This window comes from Gymnoscopelus microlampas (assembly GCF_963454915.1).
Source record: "Gymnoscopelus microlampas genome assembly, chromosome: 12".
NCBI classification, from domain to species: domain Eukaryota; kingdom Metazoa; phylum Chordata; class Actinopteri; order Myctophiformes; family Myctophidae; genus Gymnoscopelus; species Gymnoscopelus microlampas.
The window spans coordinates 32,408,570-32,434,328 of NC_139949.1; the positions used below are offsets into that span (position 1 = coordinate 32,408,570).

General features: G+C 41.8%; 1 protein-coding gene across 11 annotated transcripts in view; it reads left to right on the forward strand.

Moving 5' to 3' along the window:
• The window catches only part of LOC311056637 (unconventional myosin-XVIIIa-like), an 84,153-nt gene extending 69,950 nt beyond the window's left edge, over positions 1-14,203 (forward strand). For 7 of the 11 annotated variants that reach the window (XM_084073413.1, XM_084073408.1, XM_084073412.1 and 4 more), the window contains 7 exons: positions 535-672; positions 1,487-1,672; positions 1,784-1,923; positions 2,571-2,615; positions 8,194-8,316; positions 8,985-10,429; positions 11,930-12,067. In XM_084073413.1, coding sequence (XP_083929539.1) covers positions 535-672; positions 1,487-1,672; positions 1,784-1,923; positions 2,571-2,615; positions 8,194-8,316; positions 8,985-10,413 — 2,061 coding nt within the window. In that variant the 3' untranslated portion in view covers positions 10,414-10,429; positions 11,930-12,067. Of the gene's footprint in view, positions 1-534; positions 673-1,486; positions 1,673-1,783; positions 1,924-2,570; positions 2,616-8,193; positions 8,317-8,984; positions 10,430-11,929 lie in introns of all 11 variants that reach the window. The other 4 variants (XM_084073410.1, XM_084073411.1, XM_084073418.1 and 1 more) reach the window with 3 other exon arrangements.
• Positions 14,204-25,759: the final 11,556 nt, after the last annotated feature.

Consider the following 25,759-nt stretch of genomic DNA (forward strand, 5'->3'; position numbering starts at 1 on the left):
TCTGCCAAGAAACCAGTCTAGTAAAAAAAAAAAAAAAATACTGTTCTGTTCTTCATGCATTATATCACTAATTAACTAGTTATATACACGTATATTTAAAGGACAACATTTCAGATTTCTAACTCGAATCCTTGTGTTCTGTGAGGTGGGTACTGTATGTGAAAATCTGACAGAAACTTGTGAATGGCTGGCAGAGTTTTTCCAGCACCGGAGCCAAGCTCTGGAGACACAGAACTCATTGGGAAGCTGTACTGTATGTCAGATTTACTCTATGTCCTCATCATAATAGAATAGGATTCATGTTAAAAATAGACAAAGTCGCCCTCTAAGAGGAGGGGAAATAAAACAGGCCAAAGAGGAGGTTTTTCATTGAGCAGTGCTCCTTACAGAGAGTGACTGCAATGCATGCATTTGTGCTTTCATGAGGTTCACCGTGTGTGTGTGTGTGTGTGTGTGTGTGTGTGTGTGTGTGTGTGTGTGTGTGTGTGTGTGTGTGTGTGCGTGTGCGTGTGCGTGCATCTGTGTCTTTCACAGCTCCACTCCCTGCAGAGCCATATTGAGTTCCAGGAGCAGTCCATGGTGGAGAAATCTCTAGTAAGTCGTCAGGAAGCTAAGATCCGTGAGCTGGAGACTAAACTGGAGTATGAGAGGACTCAGATCAAACGCCTAGAGGTGAGATATTTCCTGGTTTATGCTGTACGCTCTATACCACAGGTTTTCAAAGCGAGGGGGGGGGGGGGGGCGTGACCCCCACTGTGGCTGCCGGGGAGCGCCATGGGGGGCAATTGTAATGGAGAGGGAAAAGAAGGAAGAAAACATTTCCTGAGAAAAGTATAAAAGTTGTCATTTCTATTCAAATTGATTTTAAAGAGATTATTGTGCCAGTTTAACAACATGGTCCCTATTTTAAGCATGTCATTATTATCAAACAATTGTCGTGAAAATATCAGGTTTTCTTAAAGCCATTTCACAGTAGGGGAGCCGTAGTCAGATGGTATGTTTATTTAGGGGTCCTTGGCATTTCAATGTTTGCGAACCCCTGCTCTATAAAGTACTGTATGTCATTGACATTCACAATAGGATTAGGACATCTGGAGAGATGCCACTAGCAAAATAGCCGACTTTCTGCTCCCCTAGCCAGGGCCCCAGAACGCCACCAATTAACAATTTAAACCCTATATTTGTTGATTGGGGTCCCCCAGGGGTCTATATTTGGCCCACTCATTTTTCCCCTCTTCCCCAAATGTCTTTGCCAATCTACAAACTCACATGTCGCGGGTTGTGAGATTGTAGATCTACTGTTTTCACCTAATATGCAGCTATTTTTGCCGAATGTTCACCTTTTATGACATGCTCAGAATAGGGATGCTAGGGTTCAACTGGTTAAGCTAAACCGAAACAAAGCACCTGTTCTTTTTCACCATGGTAATCCATGTGAGCGTAGAGATCATGAAAACTGGTTCTGCTTGCTTGGTTGTTCCTCAAGAGCCTGGTTGGCCGTCTGAAGGAGAACCTGGAGAAGATAACGGAGGAGAGGAACCAGTATGGCACCGCAGAGAACCGAGAGAAAGAGCAGAACAAACGCATGCAAAGGCAGATGAGGGACATCAAAGAGGAGATGGGAGAGCTGAGCAAGAAGGAGACCGAGGCTAGCCGCAAGAAACATGAACTGGTGAGGCTCTGGGGTACTGCTCGTAAAACCATGGCGAGATCCATTCTAATGTTCATTTATTGATTGATTTCTAATAGAAGTGGTAATTAACATCACAATCCCATTCACCAGGAAATGGACATTGAGAGCCTGGAGGCAGCCAATCAGAGCTTACAAGTGGACCTTAAGTTGGCCTTCAAGAGGATTGGCGACTTGCAGGCCGCCATCGAGGATGAGATGGAGAGTGACGACAACGATGACCTAATTGATAGGTAGACCCTCCCCTGTTTTCTCCATAGGAATACAGCATCTCGTTTGTATTGAATATGTTTATATAGTGCCTACTCTGGCACCAGAGCTACAGACCTCTTTCACTTTGTAAGTTGCGAGAAGGTTGGTCGATTGACCACTGCTCATTATTTGGCCAGCTGTCAATCTTGCCTCTTTTTTGCTTCTTCAGCTCTTTCTTTGTTTTTCCCTCAGCAATTATCTGCTTCACTCTCCCTCTTCTGTTTCTTCTTTCTCCGTCTCCCTGTCTCTTTTTTTCTTCTTCTCTCTGTTCCCCACATACTCCTTCACCCCTGTTTTAATTCAGTCTCCTGCTCCCGATCTTTTGTCTATTTGCGGGTTTTCCCCAGTCGGGAGTCCATGCTTCTTTGTAAGAAGTTTGAGATTTTCACTGAGGAGGTAAACACTGCAGTAATATACAGCTCCAAAAGGGAGACATTACGCTCCCTTGCTGCATTTGCGAACGAAGGCAGCAACAGGATGAATTGATTTACTGACTCAGTGCTTCACAGAGGAATGCACCAATTTATTTGGTCTAGCCTCTCTCTCACAATACTGTTGATTATGTATCTCACCCTGTTAATCTGTGTCTCTTTCCTCTTTTCGTCTTTACGTCCCACACTTCGGCCAGCTTACAAGACATGGTGACGAAATATCAGAAAAGAAAGAACAAAACGTGAGAATGGAGATGCATGACTTTTTTTGTCATTATCATGGCTTTCCGCTTTTTCCACCGAATGAGAGAATGATGCATTATTCCGGAAGCTCCCAATGACACTGTGGTGAGAACAAGTACTATGGAATTACGTGTAAAATAAATGGACAAGTTATCTGAATAGTATGGAAAACCTAATTTGACATAATTTTCTAGATGCCAACATACAACGACACTCTTAGATACTGCATCATTGTCTCCTTAAATACTTCCCGCTGTCAACCTTTACATAATTTGAATGAACCAACATCATAGACTTTTGAACTCTCATGCACCACCAATACCACTAACCCCTTTGTGTGAAGTCAGAGAATTTGCATGATATATTGGTTGCCCTTTCATTTTGCAAGCAGCTAATATAGGCATTTTTTTATCAGGTTATCATGGAATAATTGATTTGAAACACTTACAGTATTGTATATCTGAACCCAGCCCGAAAGCATGTTGCCTTCATATAGTCATTGGTAAATGAAATTGCACACAGACCAATGTTTAGTGTCTGCCTTTTAGGTCGCTGTTTATTCCCTTAAACCCATTAAGACCCGAGGCCGATTCTACAAATGCATTCTAAATCGGTAGTTCCCAGACTCGTGCCAAGGACCCCCAAATTGATAAATATTTGGCCACAGACCCTCATCTGAAAATGTTTTGTGCCAGGGAGACCCAGAAGAGAAGATTGGTGTTAAAAAAATGCTAAATAATTATATATATTTTCAAAGATGTTAAAAAATAGCAGTTGTACAAGCTCGCAGCGCGGCACGAAGTGACAGATCTACTACAAGCTCACAATGCGTCACATCGCGGTGCGGTGTGAGCTTGTAGATCTGCGACTTCCACTGAGCAACATCGGCATACAATGTTTAATTTTGCATATAGGCTAGGTGTTTTTTGTTTTTTATTATTTCATATTTTATATTATAATTTTTATATTTTATTTCAATTTCAATTGTTGCCTAAGACATGCCCAAAATAGGGCCGCCATGTTGTTTACTTATGGACAATTACTGGCTATTTATATGATTGAAATTAAAAGGCAGCAGAAACAACTCATACGGTAGTTGACTAATTAATCTCAATGCTAATAATAATAAAACAAAAGTGGCCTCTTGGCACTTTGGCCATAATGTGAGTGCTATTCTTGTAATAGATTATGTGGTAAACTATTGTCAATTAAGTACAGTACATCTCAATTTCAGTTAGTGGAAGCTCATTACAGCACTGATTATGTCTGCGTAGTGCGTACTGGTAACCTGTTCTCTCAGCCAACATACCATCATGTCCATGATAATGTATACACTGTACAGTAAATATAGATTATCACCCTGGCAAATGATACCTATGATGGTGGCAATGTACTTAAAGTTTTCGAGTATACAGTAATTACATACAAAATCACGGTATGAGAGCCTGATCCATAGTATGTCCTTTATCTTAACTCAGTTACAGTAGATAGGAACCAGTTGTATGTGCTTCGCAACGGCCACAAAATATCATGAGACAGTACAAATTTGCACAGTACAAAGCCCAAATGAGATAGTTGGCGTTAAGCCAACAATCTCTCAGGTATCAACTTGCATGCATGAAAATGTTTCATTGTTCTGTGAGTCATGCATTGATTTTGTATCACAACAGGGACTTGTGTTTTTCTTGAACATAATATGTTCAAGAAAATGTGCAATGAACAATGTTTCTCCCTGATTGTGAATGCTGTTTGTTTCTTAACAATAGCATGATTCTTGGTGACTAACTAAATGCTATTTCCCCTCTGTTTTTGTGCAGCAATAACAATAGTGTCTCATTTTATAATTAAAAGTTAGATCAGAACATTAACGTGGCAGACATGCAGTGCCCTTTCATTATTTCCTGTTTTTCAATGTCGTGTGCACTGATTCAGAATTAACCCACGATTGTTTCTTGCAGCACCCCCTTCATTCTGACTCAATGCTCATTTGTTATTCATTTTTCATCAGACAAGTCATGTGTATCAGATTCAATGCTCTGCCTCCGCCACGGTGCAGCTTAGGAAAAAGAGAAATGAATCAACATGTATTGTATACATAACAACACATTTGTTAAATCAGCCAATCAATCAGGCTGTATTTATACACTGTAGTGCATTGCATACATTAACATGCAATAACGTGCACTTTACATTAAGTGCAAAGATGAAAAGTAGCTCCTCCTTTTAACGTAATTCAGTAGCAATGAGTAGGTCCTTTTCATACTAGGTGATGCTTGTACACAATAATTGCTTATGGCCATCTAGTCCATTTATTAGTTAATAGAGTGTTGCATAGACACAACATGAATGAATGTCCTTATGCTCTGATTTTGCCAGTATTTAATCTGCATACATTTGCAAAACCTCACACGAATTTGGGATTGGTATTTAATTTGTGATATCGTACAAGGTGTGATGTAATTATCCCTTGTGCTACATTATAATGAACACAGTAAAGTGATAGGAAGAAACCATTCAAGCTGGATGCAGAAAAAAAAGCATAAGTAGGCTACAGTATTTGTGACAAAGATTTACAACCATTTGAGGCCAGCTGTGAGAAGCGGTTAATGTCCAATGCTAATTTTTCTTGGTTGTATCTGAGAGCACCGGGGCTGGCTGTCTAATGTTGTGAGGCCATGGACAAACTGTTTGTGACACCATTTACTAAATTCTCAATTGCAAGACTAGGTGTCTTGCAATTGAGTATTTTAGTTCAGGTATGAGTGTGAGTGTGTGTGTGTGTGTGTGTGTGTGTGTGTGTGTGTGTGTGTGTGTGTGTGTGTGCGCGCGCACATGCGTGTTTTGAAGGTTTGCAAGGTGCAGGTTACATTCCCTTGTCACTTATGGCGGATCGTTAGGCTAACAATGACAAATCCAAAGAGTGATTAAAAAACCAAAGCAAACGTCCATAACAATGCCATCTTTGACATAAACACTACAAATGAATCTTGACTAGGAATCTCTGTGGAAGAGGCTTCTGATACTAGATTGGCTATATTTACATTTTGGCCCGCGATGCTGTCGTATGGCCAAGTATAAATCTTTTTCTCTCTTTATCTCTGCATCCCTCTCCGGGTAAATAACTTGTGGTTTTCAGGCAAACCACCCAAAGAGCAGGAGAGAATGGACACTTTGTACTCTATGTAAACATGATTGAATGCCTGACACATCACACAGTGACAAAGGAAACACTACTCTCCTCAGTGGGAGACTCAGTGGCTGGGATGTAAATATAATGGCACAATGATATTCAATGTTGTTGTTGTGTATATTGTGTATTATGTAGCTCAGCGTCTGGCTGCCATTTCAGACCCCACATAGGAATACCGTGTGCTGCATTTGCTTCTGAAGTATTTTACACCACATTTCAAAGAATGGAATAGATTAATTGGTCCAAGAGTAAATACAAATGAGGGATGTCCGATATTGGCTTTTTTGCCGATATCCAATTACTCTTAACTCTTGATTTCCGATTCCGATATCAACTGATACCGATATACGCAGGCTTTTTTCACCAAAACTAATCACATATCGTGGAATTAACACATTATGCCTAATTTTATTGTGATGCCCCACTGGATGCATTCATAAATGCAACAAGGCTTTCCAAATTCTCTGCGCAAAAATAAGAGAACAACTTAAATTATGGAAAAACGTGCCAATATGGCACTGCCATATTTATTATTAAAGTGCATTATTTATTTTTTAACATTTTGCCTCAAACAACAGCTTGGATCATGCTCTCCCCGAGATAATCCTTACAATGCCCCTTACAACTAGATACAGTACAAACTGGTACAGATATTTTCCAATATTACATTTTTATGTTAATATCGGCCGATATTATCGGGGGGGCGATATTATCGGACATATCTAAGAAAAAATCAGCAACCTGTACATTTTTACACATTTTAAACAATTGTGAACTGATTTTCTTTTTAATATTGGATGCTCATCGACTTGCTGTTCAGTAATAGTCAGGAAAAGAAATGCCGTTCTGTATTGTGCTATTTGTATTTGATTTATTTATTATCACATTTAAAGTTGTGACAGACAAGATTTTAATAATTACAACTGTGACTGTTACAACTGAAGTTCCTTTGCGAAAATGCTGTCATCACAGAAGGCTGCTTTGCCTCAATACATTGTTTTTAAGAGCAAGTGTCTCAATCTGACACCAAAATAGATAGCAGAATGCTTATCATTGTCCTTTCCCCGAGGAACAGACTCCGTGCTGCTCAGGTGGTTTGAATGTATGAAACATTCCCTTTGTAAAACCACATTTATCATGAAGTAATGTTACGTATCATTTGTACACATCTGTGTAGCCAAGCAGTTGGACAAGCAGCTAGAGTAGTAACAACATTGGAGGTAACATACTCAAACAGAGGTCAGCACCCATAGATTACTGCTTCTATTCCTTCCGCATTAATGTCCTCAGACAATGGAATGCATAATTCAGCGTTATTCACCTCGGAGCGGATGCAGATGAATGAGAATTGACCTTTTCTAGGCGCAGTTCTATTATGCTTTCTCAACGATGTCCCCAGGTCTTTGTACACTGCATGTTCTGCATGTTATTGTCAAGACCGGGTCTAGAGGGGGTCGCCTCATTGGCGCTACCCCAATAATAATCTCCAGCAATGGGCCACATGCCACGCATAGCCCAGCCGCTCAGACCCAGCCAAGTTAATTAGCTGTTAAGAGCTTCATTTACATTCTGCTCAGAGCATGTGTGGCGTTCTGCTTGACCACTATTGTCACACACAAAGCATCTTGGACATTTCAATGCTCCCCCCCACAACAGTCGATAACCTGATGTTGTTTGTGTATCACATTCAACCAAAATGATTACCCTGCCTGCAGTGATGCGTGGCAGGGTATTGTAAGCACTCCTGTGTGTGTGTGTGTGTGTGTGTGCGTGCGTGCGTGCGTGCGTGCGTGCGTGCGTGCGTGCGTGCGTGCGTGCGTGCGTGCGTGCGTGCGTGCGTGCGTGCGTGCGTGCGTGTGTCTATCTATGATTTTGTTCGGTTTAGTCATCAAGGGACTGTATTTTTTTGCAGGTTTGAGTGTATACAGTATTTGTGTGTGTGTGTGTGTGTGTGTGTGTGTGTGTGTGTGTGTGTGTGTGTGTGTGTGTGTGTGTGTGTGTGTGTGTGTGTGTGTGTGTGTGTGTGTGTGTGTGTGTGTGAGAGAGAGAGAGAGAGAGAGAGAGTGTGTGAGAGAGAGAGAAAGAACAAAATAACTTGAGAATGGTTAGGTGGAGGTTTGAAGGGATCGGTCAAGATCAGAATCAGAACGGAATGGAATGGAATGTAGAACAGGAGATTGGTTTGGCTGCATGTTCTTTGTTACATATAGTATGCATGAAACAACAAGTGCTGCATGTGTGACTAACAGAAAAGCTGCTCTTTTCTGACAAAAAAAGAAAGACATATTACTTCCTCTCTGTGGGTATGTTGGTGTTTTAGTCTCTTCCCAGTGACCCTCCTCCTTACTTACTTACTTAAATCTGTAACTGAACTTGTTTCCATGTAGTGGGGACGAGACGGAGACAGACTCGGAAGTGGAGGACCGCGTCGATGGAGTTAAGTCTTGGCTGTCCAAGAACAAGGGCTCCGCCAAGACCTTGTCAGATGAGGGGAGCCTGAAGAGCACCAGGTTAGTGCTGTCACTTCCAGGCCTCTCATAATGACAAACCACTGCACATCCCTGTGGCCGTACAGAGATAGAGTCATCCTCATTTCCTGTCTTCTATAGCCAAAGAACGGTCAGGATTACCTAGGGCAGTGTTCAACAGAGGGTGGAGTATCTCGTATGATTAGGTGTCAACTTGCTCTCTCGTGGTCATCTCTCTAATGACACGAGATGGCAGGCAGAGGCAGCTGCTGTCAGATTTATTGAAGTGGCCCGTGGCCAGTTGGCACGTCTGCTAAATGGCCCCTCTGCTACAGACGGATGGATGCTCCCATTGGCTGATTACCTCACTTATTTTATACATACAGTACGAGCTATAGCCTGAGCAAATTTGTACAGCTACTGTAGCTGTCCCAGTTCTATAGTGATTCCAAGGACAAATTCAGCCCTTGTTGTAACTGTAATATTGTAATGACACAGAGACTTTAAATCCCAGCCACTTCATATCCCATACTAGATGCAATCAAAAACTGTTCAGCTTTGTGGTTTTGCCAGTTACTGGGAACATTTGTTCAAAATCGACTCATAATTTCTCCTCTGAAAGTTATTGAAAGCTTATCTCTTGATCCTTTCCCTGTCTCTCGTTGTGTGGTCTTCGGCTGTGTCTCGCTTTCCCTCCGTAAACCCATAAGATATGCGGCCAATGCAGATGCCAAGGAAACAAAAGAGGGTAAGGAGAAGATTAACGAAGGAAGCAAAGAGGGGAAAGAGGTGGAGCAGAGCCGGCCAGTGTCAGCAATGAGTTCCCTTAGCTACAGGAAGCGGTCCAACCTCAAAGACTCCATGGGGACAGGAGATGAGAGCTACCTGTTCAGCACTCTCAAGGAACAGCCGGATGCACCACACCACCCATCCGTCCGCAAGGCCAAGTCCAAGCCTGGGGAACTCCAAGAGGACAGGAAGAAGAGCCAGTCCCAGGATGACCTGGACGACCGGGGCTCCGTCATCTCCATGGCGTACTCTGAAGCCACCAGCAGAGCCAGGAAGGGCATGGACTGTCGTTGGACCTCCCGCAGCAGTCCAGAATTCGACAAGGAATCGATGGTGTCCTCTGTGGTGCCCAGCAGGATGTCCGTCAGGAGGGGCATGGTTGACATTGATGACGACAACAAGTCCATCATCAGCAGCGTGAGCCGCAGCAGCCCTGGATCTGTGCGTCGCAGTAACTCCTGGAAAGACGACAGACGCAGCAGCTCCCGAATGTCCCTGGCCCGTAGCACCGGGCTCAGTGAGTTTGGCCTTCGGCTAGACGATGACGATGACGACGCTATGAGCACGGCCTTCAGCGAGGGGGGTCCTTCCTCTTTCAGCCCGCGCTCCCTCAGTCGTAGCCTCTCCAACCCGGTCCAGACGCGGACCTCAGATGACAATCCGCCCGAATCCTCCGATAAATCGGTCACTCACCGCAACTACCTGGATCCAGACCTGGAAGCTGCCATCAATGAGGTGCTGAGCTTCAAGCCAATCAAGTTCAAACGCAGCAAACTTGAGGACTCTGACGAGGAGGAGGAGGAACAGGACGAAGAAAAGAAGGGTGATGGAGGTGAGGATAGCAGGAAGAGCACGCGCAGCCTGCGGGGCGGAGACGACGATGGTCCGGTCTTCAGCACATCTAGTCTGAGCCGCTCAGCTTCAGGCTCAGCGGTGGACCATGGCACTCGGTCTTCCAGCAGCTTCAGTACCAGCAGCTCCCGTCACAGTCACAAGAGCAGGAAGAAGAAGAGCTCTGAGTCAGACAGCTCTTCCTCGGACGACCGTCACAGCCGGAGGAGCTCGAGGGGCAAGAAGGGCAAGAAGTCCAGGAAGGGGTCTAAGAAGAATAAGAAGAAGAAGAGTGAGTCTGAAGATTCTTCCTCCTCCTCTGAGTCATCCTCCTCCTCATCAGACGCTCACTCTACCGTCTCCTACCGCAGCACCAACAGCGTGAAGAAGGCTCCGACGCGGCTCTCTCCAGCCTCAGATGACGACACGGGGCCATCCAGTAAAAAGGACAACAACAAGAAGCAGAAGAAAGTGGACAACTTGGTGATGAAGTATCTCTATAAGCCTGACAGTGATTAAAAACCAACACCAGAAGGTGATGATTGTTGTGATTCTAACCCAAAAGGAGTGTGGCCTGGAACGATTCTAATCAACTGTCGTGTGATTTTGTTTCACCAATTTAACACACTAAACCTGTGTGTTGCATTTAAAGGGCATGGTCTATATTATATGATGCTGTATCTATACTACATTATTATTGATGCGGATGACAGGATAGTTCTTACTGCTGTGTTTTTGAAAAATTGTAATACCTCACTATTGGGAAATAGTGCTTTATCTTTTAAAGTTTGAGTTTTAATGAGTTTTTAAAAACTGCACTTAAAGGATATTACCTGTATAGTATATTGCTTTTAGGTTATTGCGAGCATTGTTTTCTTTTTTTTCTTCCTTTCTTTCTTTCCTGTTTGCTGACTCCAGTTTTCTTTTTAAATCAAATACAACTTGAAGAGAAACATTGCTCACTTGACAGGCATTATCCATCATTGGGTGGGGGGAGCAGAAAATTAATTTTTCTTTTTGCAGATATTTATTGTCTTCAGTTTCACCTGGCATATTCTGAGCTACAAGAGATAGATGATAGTACACAACTGAAAAATAAGCCTCAGTAGACATGCTATTTTTTGTTATGAAGTGATGTTTGATACAGTCATTCTTGGCTTCAGGTTCACCATAATGGACTTTAGCTTGCCTGTTTTGGCAGAGTCCATCTCTGCAAGTTGTTCAGTGTTAGACATGTCACCAATGCACAAATCAGATCAGTTATACAATTACACAGTATTGCCAAGACACTGTAAAATCCTCAGTTTTAATTTAACTCTGAGACTTTACTAATGGAACCAAAAATGGGCACATACAGGTACATTTTGTTCCATTTGTACATTCGTTGAGTTCCAAATGTATAAATTAATTATGCATTTTATTTTGGAGGTGGATGCAATTCTTGGAATGATTGAACATGGACTCTCATTGCTGTTTGATTAATGTACAAGGTCAACGCTTCAGGCGCCTATTAATTTGGTGTTAGGCATTTAATTGAAACTAAGTGTGTATTGGCATCCGTGGATGTTTGACCAATTATCCTACTTTCACCTAACCCTCCACAGGCATGCATAGCCCCTGATCACATACTAACAGTTTATAAATAGAAACAGAAAAATACAACATACCTTAAAAGCATTCACGGTTTTGTTGCATAAATGTCTGAATTTAAATGTTTAGTTTTCAGTACAGTAATGGCTTTTAACTTCTCTGAATGATCTCTGAATGAGTACTTGAATTGATCGTTAAGAGGGTCCGGGTATTGTGCATGATTTCGGTTGCTTCAGTTGAAACACTCAAGCTTTGAAGACTGGTGAATGCTGTGTTTGTTTTCTTTGTGGCATTAACATAGCGTAGACCACAACAGTATACTAATAATGTGTTTGTCATGGATAAATTACAAAATTATATCCACATGGGAACGGCATGGCTTCATATGTGTGTGTGTGTATGTGCGTGTGTGTGTGTGTGTGTTTGTGTGTGTTCATCCTTTTAGTCCTCCACTCTACCGGCGACATCTCAATGTTTCCAGATCTGAAGAGGAGGATGAGGGAGGGAGGGATTCCAGCAGGCAGTCCCTGAGGCAGAGTGACAGTGAGGGCAGACTGGCAGAGACCTCAGCGTAATCCAGGTTCATGGCACCAAGAAGGACACAGTTCCATGTCTAACTCTTAAAGCCGCTTCCATTCATCTCAACGAGCAAGGATGGCCCATGGAAGAGGTTGAAAGCAATTTTGAAAATGTTTTTTTTGCCGTACAGTTATTTTGGAAGTTTACTTTTGGATGTTTAATCAGCCATTAACATCAGTGAGTAATATTGCTTCCATGGATATCTTTGTTGTTGTTTTTTATTATTATTATTTAATTCATTATAAAGTACAGCTCAATAATGTTAAGCAACATTAGCATATGTTAAGAGCATTCAAAAGAACGTTCTCGCTACTGCTTTATTCCATAGAACTGCTTTTCAATCTAATTTAAGCTCAGCTCTTCTCGGCACTGATGTTTGAGGACTATTCAGATAGCTGTGCCAAGAGGATTTAGATAAACCCACTCTGCTGTACTTCCTCAAGAAGGTCTGACCAGCTATTAAGATCTGCTCTTATCTTCTACACATTAATGGAGACTGCAAGAAGTATTAACTGACTACCCCCCCCCCCCCTTTATTAATAATCTTTGCATATGCTTACATGTGCAGAGTTGTGTTCCAAAATGAGAGATCTGCCATTTGAGAGACATTACAACGTTTTTCTTGCCAAGTGCTAATGTTTTTTAATATAAAAAATACATACATCTATACATCACTTAAAAACTGCCCAGTAAATTCCAAGTGAAAGGGAATTGAGTGATTTGTAAAAAAAAAAAAATATATTTCATACATAGGATTTGGGGATGAAACCCTTCATGTAAGCTATATTCTGATGAAATTATGTTAGAGAGAGAGCTATTCTGTGAGAGTTTAGGCTTTAAGTTATATACTTGGTGTAGCTACTGTACGTATTATATAGCTACATACATGTGGAGTCCATGTGAATTGCTTGACGCCATCTACGATTTTGTTCTCTTTTGTCATCAAGGGAGTGTATTTGTTTGCAGGTTTGAGTGTATGTGTCTCTTTGTGTGTTGGTGTGTCTGTCTGTCTGTCTGTCTGTGTTACACACTTGTACTTTGGGGCATGTGTGTTTCTTCACCACTATTCAGAGTACATCATGGCAAATGTACCGTGAGCTAAGTATTCGGACAAACTTTGTTTAATGTTTTGGTTGTATGCTCTTCTTTAAATATGAGGATGACCATACCTGTTTGCCATTAATAGTTTGGACTTGTATACTGCCATTTCCAGGTGCCAAATATTCTTTACAGATCAAGGGATGATCAGTAAAACAGCCATTCTTCTCTATATACGAAACACATATTGAATGTGCAAAAAGTATGCCATCCACTGTCTCATTTCTTCCTGTTAACTTTTCTTCCCTTCCCTGCCTTTTTGCAGTTTTATCCCTAAGAGGATTCAGGTGTGGATTACACTTGGTTTGAAAACAAGGCTCTAAGTTATCAACTTTAGCGATCATTTCCCCTAGAATTCAGACACAAAAGTTTAGGCAGGCTTTCTAACTCAACTCTGACAAATACAGCCAAAAAACTATCTCAAATTATAACTGACAGCATAATTTTTAAGTCATCATCATAACGTTATTTATTTCAGATGCAAAGTATGAAGAATATGAAGCCAAAACATCAAACGTTTAGTTACTCTCCAAATATTTATGAGCTGACAGTATATTTATATCTGGCCTTACTGGATGATAATGATATCCTTAGACTATTGTGACCTTATGAATTTTAAATGATATGTAAATGATGTCTAGGTAGGGTTAGAAAATGGAGGTGCATAGCATGTGTGCACACTGTCTGCTCATGTGCAGTGGAAGGAAATAAGCTTCAAGTGTCTGGCTATTTGCATATCGCCTCAGAAGCTTATCTACATATTGTCTCTTATTTTGTCATTTCTTCCTTTGCTTAGCACATGAATATTTATGTGGAATACGGGACACTTTGATGTCAAAGCTTCAGAATATAGAGATTTGTTTGACTACATCTGTATTGGAGCTTTTGACTTTAGACACACTGCTTCAAAGATTTGTATGAGTTGACATCATAACTTTAAAAAAAAAAGCATATTTATTTTCATTATTGAACAGGACACCACTTGTAATAAGAGTGATTTGTTTTATAGTAAATAAATTCAGCTGTTTGTTTTCTGAAGAAATGTGGAGTTGTTTTGGATGTCAATGTACAGTCATTCTTCCACCTTTAGATTATGAGGGAACTTGAGAAAATAATGTTCAGGTTCAGGACCGTTTCAGCAGTACAAGAACAATCAGTGTACTTGATGACGTATATTGTACCCTACCGATGGGGATCTTTTGATTGTAAATCAAAAGGTGTTTGATATGTACATCACCACAATGTTTTATGAAACCGGTGCGAGAACAAAGAAACTGAAATTCAAGAAATGTAATGTCCGCAGAGTATAATGCTGTCCCATGCTTTATTAATCAAACAAACAAACAATGTTTTGCCCAGGAGGGGCTATGTTTGTTTGATTAATAAAGCATGGGAGTGGGACAGCATTATACGGTATACCTTTCTTTATCTTTTGATTACACCCATCCATTTTTATCCCAGAATAGTACAGAGAGAACAAACAAGTCATTGAGATGAGTAATTATGAATTCAGATGAATCAATGAACATTGCTCACAGTATTGTTATCACAGCTGCAAAGTTAATAATGCAGCAGTACATACAAACAATTGGATACATTCATTTGGTGCATACAGTGCCGTTCCAATAGTTAGCACATACCGTAGTCTTTCTCTCCATGTCAATCTGTATATCAGATTCTTCTACTGTAGATAGGTTCACCTAGATTTAAAGTGATTGATGGTTGTAGATTGCTATGTTTGTTTGCGTTTACACTATCTGTTTTTCTTTAAAGGATTCCCATTTATCCAGCCAATCTCTAAATCCCCATTCTCTGCCTCACCCTGTGCCAGGGAGCTTTTGTGGTAATTTGACTTGCATGCATCCCCTGGGTAGCTGTGTGTCTCTCCTTAAAGGCTTTCAATTGAGTGACAGATTAAATTCTGCTTCTGATTTGACCTCTTTTGGCTCTAAGGTTGTTTCACAAGCCACTGGAGCAAGGAGTCAGCCCACCAAAGGCAAGCAAGTCTGTTTTTATAGAGCCACGCTCCGTGTAATTTAGAATTGATGGTTTGGCCACACACTTAATGGCACACTAGAAGACATGTTAGTCTACTATAGGGAGGATTGTCCTGCTCAATTGGAGTATATGTTATCAGATATCATTAATGCAACCTTGACATTGCTTCACACATGTACATTTTGTCATTTTTATACAACACTGGAGCATTTTGGTCTCTTTAATACTGCACGTTTGGCCTTGAAAACGTTTGGACATGAAATTGTGTGTTTTCTGTATAAAATTGTTAAAGGATCTACACCATGAATTAAAAAAATAATAATAATATTTAATATCATATTGTTTATGTCCCTCAAACTTTTTTCAAAAGGTTTGAGCCTAAATCAAGCCTCAGATATACTCATTCCAACTAACTTCTCTCTGGCTTATAAAGCACTTTCACCTGCAATACCATACCACATTGTCCTGTTTGGCACGGGGCGCTATTGAGACAGTTTGTATGCATGTTATCTCCTGGTTCTGAGTGGAAAAAGTAAAAAAAAAAAAAAAACGTCAGGGTGCAAATCAGTTTGGCCTGTTTTGAGACCAATTTACAGAAAACCCCAGATTTGCTGTGAAAGCCTGAGTGTTCAAACTGGGGTATTTTTGGGGATAGAAGAGAGGTAGGGGAGACCAAAAACACACGAAAGAGAAGAAAAAGTTAAAATTCATGGTGTAGTCCCTTTAAAAAGGCTGTATATGGCAACTACATATACAGCCATGGCAACTACATATACAACCATGACATCAATGAGCATCCTGAAGGTACCCAAGGATCCGCCCACCTCAGACATTGGCAACATTATGCAAATCACATCATTACAATTGTTCGGGTAAAATTCACCCAACGATAGTGTTCCTGGGTTAAGTCTGATCTGGTCATCAGCGCCTTGGCTGGCCAGGTTTGCAGTATCCACATCAGCATACAGTAACATAATAATGATAGTTCCCAGTGTATTAATTGTAATATGGATCAATATAGTCGGATTGTTGTGTACATCTCAATATACAACTATTCAACTAATGAACTGTGCGACCAGAGCTGGGCAATATCAAAGGATGCAACCCTGCACCCACATTTATGCTAGCTGCCTAAGATGTGCTGCTGTTCTGTACCCACACACCTTTTAACCCATTCAATCCGGGAACGCATCTGTGTCATTTTAGATTTTAGCTACAACCATTATTTTATACTTTGGCTATTCAAAAATAGCAGACATACAAGCTCATAGCGCGGCTATGAGGTTGTAGATCTGCTATTTTTTTTTTAATCTTGAAAATGTGTGCAAATCTATGAATATATATTTTTAAAGGGAACATTTTTTACTCAAATCTTTGCTTCTGGGGGTCCCTGGAACAAAATATTTTCAGATGTGGGTCCGCGGCCAAATAAATTTAATTACGGGGGTCCTTGACATGAAAAAGAACCAATGATATAGCAACATACGTGTTTTTCAGAAAACTGTTAGGATTTGTAGATGCGTTCCCGGATTGAATGGGTTAATATTACCACGGGAATGAAGAGCAACCGACAGTCCGTTTCTGATACTACCATGAGCCTGGTTTTGTAAGTAGGTCTGTTTGCCAAGCAAAGAATCAATCTCCAACATTTGACCTTGGATGGAGGCCATTCCACAGGGCGCTGAAGCTTACAGCTGTGGTGTTAAAATGAGAGAATGTGGGGGGATTATCGTGTATCATCCTCAACTAAAAGTGTGTCTAGTTGCTGAACATTGTCTCCTGATTGGAGGCACTGAGATACTGCCTGCCGGGACCAGCAGGTGAGGTGAGCTGGATTCATTTGCAATTCTGAAATGAAAAGGCACAGCCATGGGCGCCTCTCTTTGTTTGCACCTACCAATTCCACTCTAATGAACGGTACACAGTATTGAACCTTTGTAACAAAGTTAGGCATTATGTAGTGCATCGGGCTTCACAAGCCTAGAGACTCATGGAAATATTTGATTTTTATTTTATTTTACCACTATTTTACCACACTATATCCAAGCAGACTGTAACCACGGGAAACACATTGCAGAACTCCTTGGAGTAGAGCAAAAGTGAACGTTGTAATGATCACAAAATTCAGTGCAAGTATTTCCTTTATCTCCTCAGTGCAACAAGCAGGTGACTCAGAGTCCCTGCCAAAGTCCCTGTGTTTGTGCATGCCTGTGTTTGCATGCGTGTGCGTGTGTGTGTGTGTGTGTGTGTGTGTGTGTGTGTGTGTGTGTGTGTGTGTGTGTGTGTGTGTGTGTGTGTGTGTGTGTGTGTGATGATGAAGTTCTACAACATACTCTACTGCTTTCCTGCATGTGATTGAGGGATTTCAAAGGGGAAGAACAGGCCCTCCTTCCTGTCAAGTAAGAAAAATCATTAATCGCCAGTTTCTCGCACCAGGCCACACATCTTAAAATGACTGTAGGCTATCCTTAAAAAAAGAAAATAAATTATTCCACGATTTTGCAACCCCATTTTTTCCCCCAGTACCAATTGTCTGAGTAATCCTGGGCGCTACAGTCCCTCTGCCAGACTAGGGAGAGCCCAGAGCCGAGCTCATGCCTCCTTCAATGCATGAGAGCTAACACGCCATCTTATCACCCGACAGGGGGGAGTTTCCCTGGTTGGACGTAGCGCGTAGAAGGAACACGTTATTCCAACCAGTTCCTTTCCGCTCCATCAGGCGCCCCGGCTGACCAGGGGGAGGCGACTGTAGGCTAGCCTGGGACCAGACGAATCTGCTAGTGCCAAAAATAATAATTGCCCTCTGCGATTTGGGTCTGGCACCGCTCCGTTGTGAATCTATTTCCTGTTCCCGAAGTCTGGGGTGACCAATCAGGGCCCATTATTCAAATATGGGTAATTGTAGCTCTAACCAATTGCGTCGAGAGCCATTGTTTTGATCCCGCCCCCTTGGAAAAAAAATGTCCTCATTGAAGCACCAGACTCATATCCACGCAGTGATATAGTCTGGCTATGCAAGGCTAACTGTAGGCTATCCTTTTGATATGCTCCTGTTCTCACCTATATTTAGATTATCCAGCTTCAACATGAGACAACTATTGATGCTATATGAATGAATGAATTATTTTATTTGGCAATCAAAGCACATCCAACACTCCAATGTGGTTGTTATAGGTAACATTCATAAGCTTAAAAAAAGGTATATTTCCATTATGGTCGTCCAACACGCAACAACAACAACATGGGACAAGCTGTAGTGAGTTATGGCACGAGTTATGATAATGAAAGCTCATGACCTACAGTACATGATGATTCTAAGGCCTAAAGGCCAACAAAGACAGTGGTTCTGAGCAGCATGGGCCTGCAGCGATACCCTCAACAATAAAATGATCTGATAGAGTACACACTACAGCTCATACAGAAGTACAAAAGTCAACATCCAGCCCACAAGATGGCCTCATCAAGTAAATGTTTAAGGAAACCGGAATTGCACTGGATAGTGGGTAGACTATAATGTGAAACAGCACTGAAACATTGAACATCACGGAAAGAACACTGAATAATTCTGAGGGGACACAATGCAACTCTAGCTGAGAGAAATCGAATTTGGGAGACTATACAGTAGCTCATAAAATAAATACTTTGAGAAATGAACTCCTTATGACATGCTGCTTATAAATAAAATACAAGCCACCCCAACAACACATATTTAGTTTTCCACAACTTGGTAATTGCATTACAGATGACTTGACATTCATAATGTGTTTTTCTGTTTCTATATGTGTTGACAGAGCTGTATGTGACTGAAAAGCTATGGCTCCACATTGGGGAAAATTACAGTATCTGTGCGCATACCAATGTATCGACGGCGCACAACAAAATGTGGGCTGATATAGTAAATTGAAATGATCCAGATTCCAGATGTCAGATAGTGTCGAGTTGGAGAAGCGCTAGTCTATTGCCAGGGATGGAATGGAAACATTGTGTGCGACGTTCAAGGGCACCTTGTATTTCTTACAATAATTATTACAAGACTGATTAATTCTTTTGATTATCTTTTGATTGTCTTAATCCGGAGTTGAAATAGTGTCTGCTCTCGCTGCATATTTGACGTGTACAGTATATCTAAAACTGCAGCCACCCCAGCACAATCCTCTATTAATATACAGTACCTGCAATTTGAGTCAATATACTTTATAAAAATGTATTGACATTATAACAGTCAACTCCACACCAATACAGCATCCGTGGAATTTACAGATTTAAACTTTGCACTGCCATCAATTGAGTTGTAAGTTAGGTTCACTGAGGTAAGTATGTTATTTGTACACTCTGAAATGACAGAAATAAATAGATTTTTGACAGAAATAAAGACTTTTTTTATCTAGCGTCTCACACAAATACTGAGTTTGAGCTATGCTGCAGAACTTTAATATAGAAATGCTGCTGACTACCCTGATGCCCATCATTGCCTTTCTTTGTGTCTCTCCCAGCAGGTTAAATCTTCACCAACCACACGGTACTGGCTGTGAGTGCTCTGACATCAACACACTCTCACCTTTGAGGTGTGTGGGCCATATGTTCGTTACAACTTGATTGCAGCATCTGAGTTGATAGAGATTTAAGTCAAATCGTCATATTATGTATCATCAAGTATCATGGCTGTACATTATTGTCTCCGCCAGGCCGAAGGCGTGGTAGAGACTATGTTTTCGCCCCTGTCTGTCCGTCTGTCCATGTCCGTCCGTGTCCGTCCATCCGTCCGTCCGTCCTTCTGTCTGTGAGCAGCTAATCTCCGGGGCCGTTGGACCAATCGGTCTGTTATAGCGCCACCAGGATGCAGATTTTTGTAAAACTTTTTGTTTATGTCCGAGGAGCACACTGTTCTATTTACTGTGCCTGTACTCTGTCTGCCGTGTTGTATCGGTCTGTCCAGTGTTAATTTTGTTCAAAATGTATTAATTGTCTCCGCCAGGCCGAAAGGCATGACGGAGACTATTTTTTGCACCCTGTCCGTCCGTGTGTCCGTCTGTCTGCGAGCAGAATCTCTGGAACTGTTGGCCCGGACGCTGTGAAACTGTGCACACCCTCCCTGGATGCCAAACCCCAACCTGCCCCGCTTTTTTCACATCTGCCTTGTAGAGAGCCACCAGGAGGCTGACTTTTGTCAGATTCTGACGGAGTAATCATGCAAATCGGTACACTCTATAGCCATGTGATCATGACGGATGTGTCCGATATTTCATATTCCATCCTAATTGGCTAACGTTGGCTTTTGCAGGATAGGTCCGTTTTGAACAAATGCCTTAAAATCATGAACGCAGTGTGCAATTCCGTTAAACTTTGCACGCACATTCCCACTAGGCCAAGGAAGAAATGCCACCCTTTTCACATTGGCCTGTTATAGCGCCACCAGCAGCTCTAATCTAGAAAAACACATAGGAACAAAATGCCTCAAATCATGAATGCAGTGTCCGATTGCCGTGAAAGGCCTAAGAAGAAATGACTCCCTTTTCACATTGGCCAATTATAGCGCCACCAGGAGGCCATAATAACCTACCTGACCTGGCGGAGACCTGTGCTCCGAGCACTTTTTCTAGTTGTAAATGAAAATGTGTCCTTTTCTCTGGAGATTACTGCATTATTCCCTTGAGGAAATGATTCACTTCAGTGATTCTAAGGCAGAAATAATCTGCTTCACGTAGAAAAGGAGGTAATTCTCAGTGTATAGAATGGGTCATTTTCACTGTGTAGAATATGGCAGGCTTTACTTTCTCACCCTCCAAAAACAGCATTTTTTGCAACTCAATAGCTATCTGATTAGGCTACATCATAGAGAATTATGGCACAGAGGATAACGGCCATTACATCTAGGCAAATGGAAGTCTAATCGGTACTCCATTGTTCAGTGTCAGTAGTGGTGGTAAAAAAACAAGAATGAAATGATGGGGTGCCTGGCAGCTCAGAGCTCAGCCAGGCTGGTGCACAGACCATTATGCTCCTTGTGAGTTGCAAGGATCTGAGTTTGAATCCAATTCCTGCCATGTCTGGGCATGTCTCCACTTTCTCTCTGCCCTTGGTTTCATGGCTTTCTCTCTCTACACTATCCTACCTAAATAGCATATTTGCATTTATATATATATATATATATATATATATATATATATATATATATATAATAAAGCGATTTCCATCACAATGCTGCACAGAAAACGGGCAGCATTGCTGGAGGCTTGGCTTTTTAATAGTTCATTCTGTTCTCTCCTCGCCATCATATGCATGATAATGCACCTTCTCCATCCCTTTCTAGGAAAAACAGGGCATACTGTTCAGAAGGTATAGTATGTGCTCAGGATATACAAAATTAATCATCACCATCTGTTCATCAGCTACAGTACCGACCTCAAAAAAGGTCATATATTATTTCACCACCACTCCCTCTGTCAAGGTCCAACCATCCATGGACCATCCACGGACATCCACTGTCCTATCTACTGTTCATGTTGCTAAACCAGGCCATTTCAGAACAAGACATGTTAAATAAAGCTTCGGCACAGCCTAAGCTATATACTCAGTCCCTCTGTGTGAATATTCTGGTCCACGGCAGACCCGAGAGAGATATGATTATAAATACCATCTTGTTCATTTTCACCAGACTTTACTTGTTCACACTTTCACTATGCAGTGGCCAGCTGGTAAGAGGGATGGTGTGGAAAGCCATGTTGTGACTGGCTGGTCCACCAAGTGCTGGTAACTGCGACCACCCTCTGAATGGCTGCCTCTGAACTGAGTGGTGTTGGTGATTGATGGTCTTGCAGTGTGATGCATTGCTGCTGTTTCTCCACACTGGCCTTGGCAGGTCACCTCTGGTCAAGTGACCTCCCATTCCTGAGCCTCTCCACACCTCTCTGGAGCCCGAATCCACTGTCTGGATGTGAATATGATTCATGACGTGACACAGCGTAGGCTGACTGATGGGCCCTGTGTCTGCATTTCTGATGGAATGCACCCCACTAGTCCAACATAGCAGTTTTCAGCCCCCCCTCCCCCACTCAACATTGTTGGCAGGACTGTGATTGATCCACTACTATTGTCCCACTGAAAGACATTCCAGGTGTTCTGTATCGCCCTCTCACTGTTATCTCACTCATTTTCTGAGTGGCACTGGGCCGAGCGCAATCATGACAGGAATGCTGTTGAATTCCATCTTTTGGTGATGCCATTTAAATCCAGAGTGTTCTATTTGTTGTTCTGCCTTACTGGAGAACTCACTTCGCTGTCACCAATAACCACAACATAGTTGAGTCTGATGGGGTCATTGTCGGGATTAAGGTAGATTTTCTGGACCTTCGTTATGTTACATCAGAGTCTAGTGAATGTCAATCTGGGAACCCATCGCCAAACTGAGCCAACTGACTATGTCAGTTGGCTCTGGGAGGAAGAAGACGTAGCACCCGTGCGCAAGGAAACCGGGGTTTTGGTCTGCCTTCAGCTTTTCACTTCCGGTGATACGACTATATTTTCATTCCCACTAACAATATTTCTACACGGAACACTAACACCACTTCTCCCAGAGAACATGGATCGTTTTGGTTATAAGCCCACTTGTTTCTATGATGAAAGAGCAAGTTAGAATGTGAATATCTTTCCGTGGTTATGTCTGCTCTGAGGACGCTATTGTTAAATGAGTTTCGGTTTGTTTCGAGTGGGGAAGGATCGGCGGACACGTAAATCCCGCCCACTACATTTGATTGGGTAAAGCGCGGCCTGCTTCTTGATCTGAAGGCACGCCCACTTGTAGGCCAGTGCGTACGCGATATGACAAACCCCCCAGCCCAGACAGATTCAAACGCAGAGCAGAATCTGTTCTTGAGAGATTAAGTGAATGTTAATGCTGCGAATCAATGCAATTTCGAAACAAACATGCAATCCCTATCCTGATCCCGGCAGGATCTTTCCATTACCATCGACAACACCCTAGCTGTTCCAAATGCCAAGAACTAGGCTACACTTGGTTGGTAAAGTCCAGATGACAAAAACATGACTATGAGGTTAGTGGAATTTATATTTATGCAGTATTCACTTTTTTTTAACGTATTTTATAAATGAAGCATTTTTAAACTGAAGATGATGGCCAATGTTGATAATAAATAATAATAATATCGTATCGATATATTGTTTTGTTCGCATTCCTAAGCCAATCATTTCTCCAGGAAACTGACCAGCGGATCGGTAGGCAGCGGTTCCGGTAGGAGACACAAATGAGAGTCTTTGTGTCTCCTGGAACCGCTGCATTTTGTCAAAACATATGCCAAAATGCATAGTTTTCTATGCATTTTGGGGGTTTGGCCTGTGCAGCGAATAGGTGTTCCTTACAGTATTTTAATTTCTGGGAGTTGGCAAGACAGACAGATATATAAACTGATATGATACTAGATAGATAGATAGATAGATAGATAGATAGATAGATAGATAGATAGATAGATAGATAGATAGATAGATAGATAGATAGATAGATAGATAGATAGATAGATAGATAGATAGATAGATAGATAGATAGATAGATAGATAATTAGTTGATATAGATGCCCACCTATCATTTCTTCCTGCCCACCCTAGTGCAGCAGGCTAAAACTGTCTCTGCTCCTTAACCAAGCCTCAGTCCTCTCCAGGCTTAACTTTTGCAACTCCCTCCTGGCTGCTCTGCCGGCATGCTCCTTCAAACCCCTACAACTGATCCAAAATGCCATGGCATGCCAGGTCTTCAACCTCCCAACATGTTCATATATTGTACACCCCCCCCCCTCCATTCTGCATTCCCTTCACTGGCTTCCAGTTGCTGCCTGCATCCAGTTAAAAACACTGACGAAGACCTACAAGGCACCCCCTTTACTTTCAAGACATGATCCACCCTTAGTCCAGGGACGTCACAGGCTCTCTGAAGGTGGGGGGGATGGACTTTCGGGGGGATGGACTTTCGGTGGACTATACCCCTTACTTTACACTTTGGCTATTCAAAAATAGCAGATATACGGTGCCGCGCTATGAGCTTGTAGATCTGCTATTTTTGAAAAAGCGTGAAAAACATTTGTAACTATCAAATGTAAACAAATGCTGTATTTTCAAAAGAAATGTTTTTTTGGGCGGATTTTGTTAGTTTTTTTTTCGTATTTTGGTTACTTTATTTCGGTTTTAGGGTTAGGGTTAGGTTATTTCATTCTTATTTTTGCCTGATTTTACCGATTTTTTATTTTTTTTTCAAAAAGTGGGGGGTATGAAATCACGGATCTGTGAGAGTGAGGGTGTCGCGTCGTACGCACAGTGAATGGCCGTGACGCCCCTGCCCTAGTCTACACTCCTTCTCGCATAGTTAAATTAGCCAACACAGGACATCCGTCCCTCCCTTCCTACAACAGCCTGGCCATCGCTCCAAGAGTGCTCTTCTCACTGCTTGCTCCCAAGTTGTGGAATGACCTCCCCCTCGCCGCCAGGACTGTAGACTGACTGCCCATTTTCCGACGCAGTCTGAAAACTCGCCTCTTCAGACTCTTACTTTAGCACTTGTCATTCTTGTATCCCGTCTTGTCACCTATTTTGCAGATATATGTTGGTTACTTGCTCACATGTTATGTTATTTAGATAGACATGCTGCTTGTTTGAGGCATGCAGTTTAAAATTGAGTAGTACTATCCGTTATGCCCTGGTTGGAACCCTATAACCATTCTGTGAGCTATAACGTAAACCACTCTCGGGAACAGTCTATAGAGGCATAGGTTCCCTTAAATACACTCAGTTTAATTTAATTAACACTCAGGATTCAAAGGATTTTATATTTCTTATTTTCTTCCACCAATAAATAAAAGGTCTCCAACCTTCTAGAATCAGTTTTTTTCCCCTACAAACACTTTTTTCCCCCCAGAAATTAACCTGGTGTAGTGATATTAAAAACTCACCAACTCCTATACAAAGCTAATTGTACACACAAAAAGACAATTTATTCTTCACATACAATGTTTTTAATGAAGGCTTTGTTTGCTTTATTTCAGCCCGTATTGTGAGATGGGAGACTAAGGGCAGAGAGAGAAGGAGAATACTAGTAAACAACACATGAATAAAATGCATCATCCATTGCTCTGCTAAGATCAGCAAAGTTCGCTCAGCTCGGTTATCCAACACTGGATGTGGATGTGAATTTGTGCAGTAATTGCGTGCGATGAAAGGTGCATTTGCTGTTGGGAGGGACAAATGATTTCCAGGCAACCCACTCACTTTACTTTGATGAGAGCGTTGTTTACCTGTTATGTGTAATGCTTTCCCCACAGTTCGGAAGGTCACGTGGTTGGTAGAGTACAGTAAATGATGTTTGTGTTTACTGAGCAGATTGGGCTATTTCCCCCCCCACAACTGCACTGATCCTGACCAGATCTAAAGACTCTCTTGAGTACTATCACAAATATTACACCATTATCCAACATTACATTATATCACCCTGCAGAATGGACCGGAATAACGATTCAAGTCCTGTTGCTTTCATTGATTGGATACTCTCACATGCAGAATATATGATTTCAGTGTCTTTGAAAGGAGTGATGGAGTCACA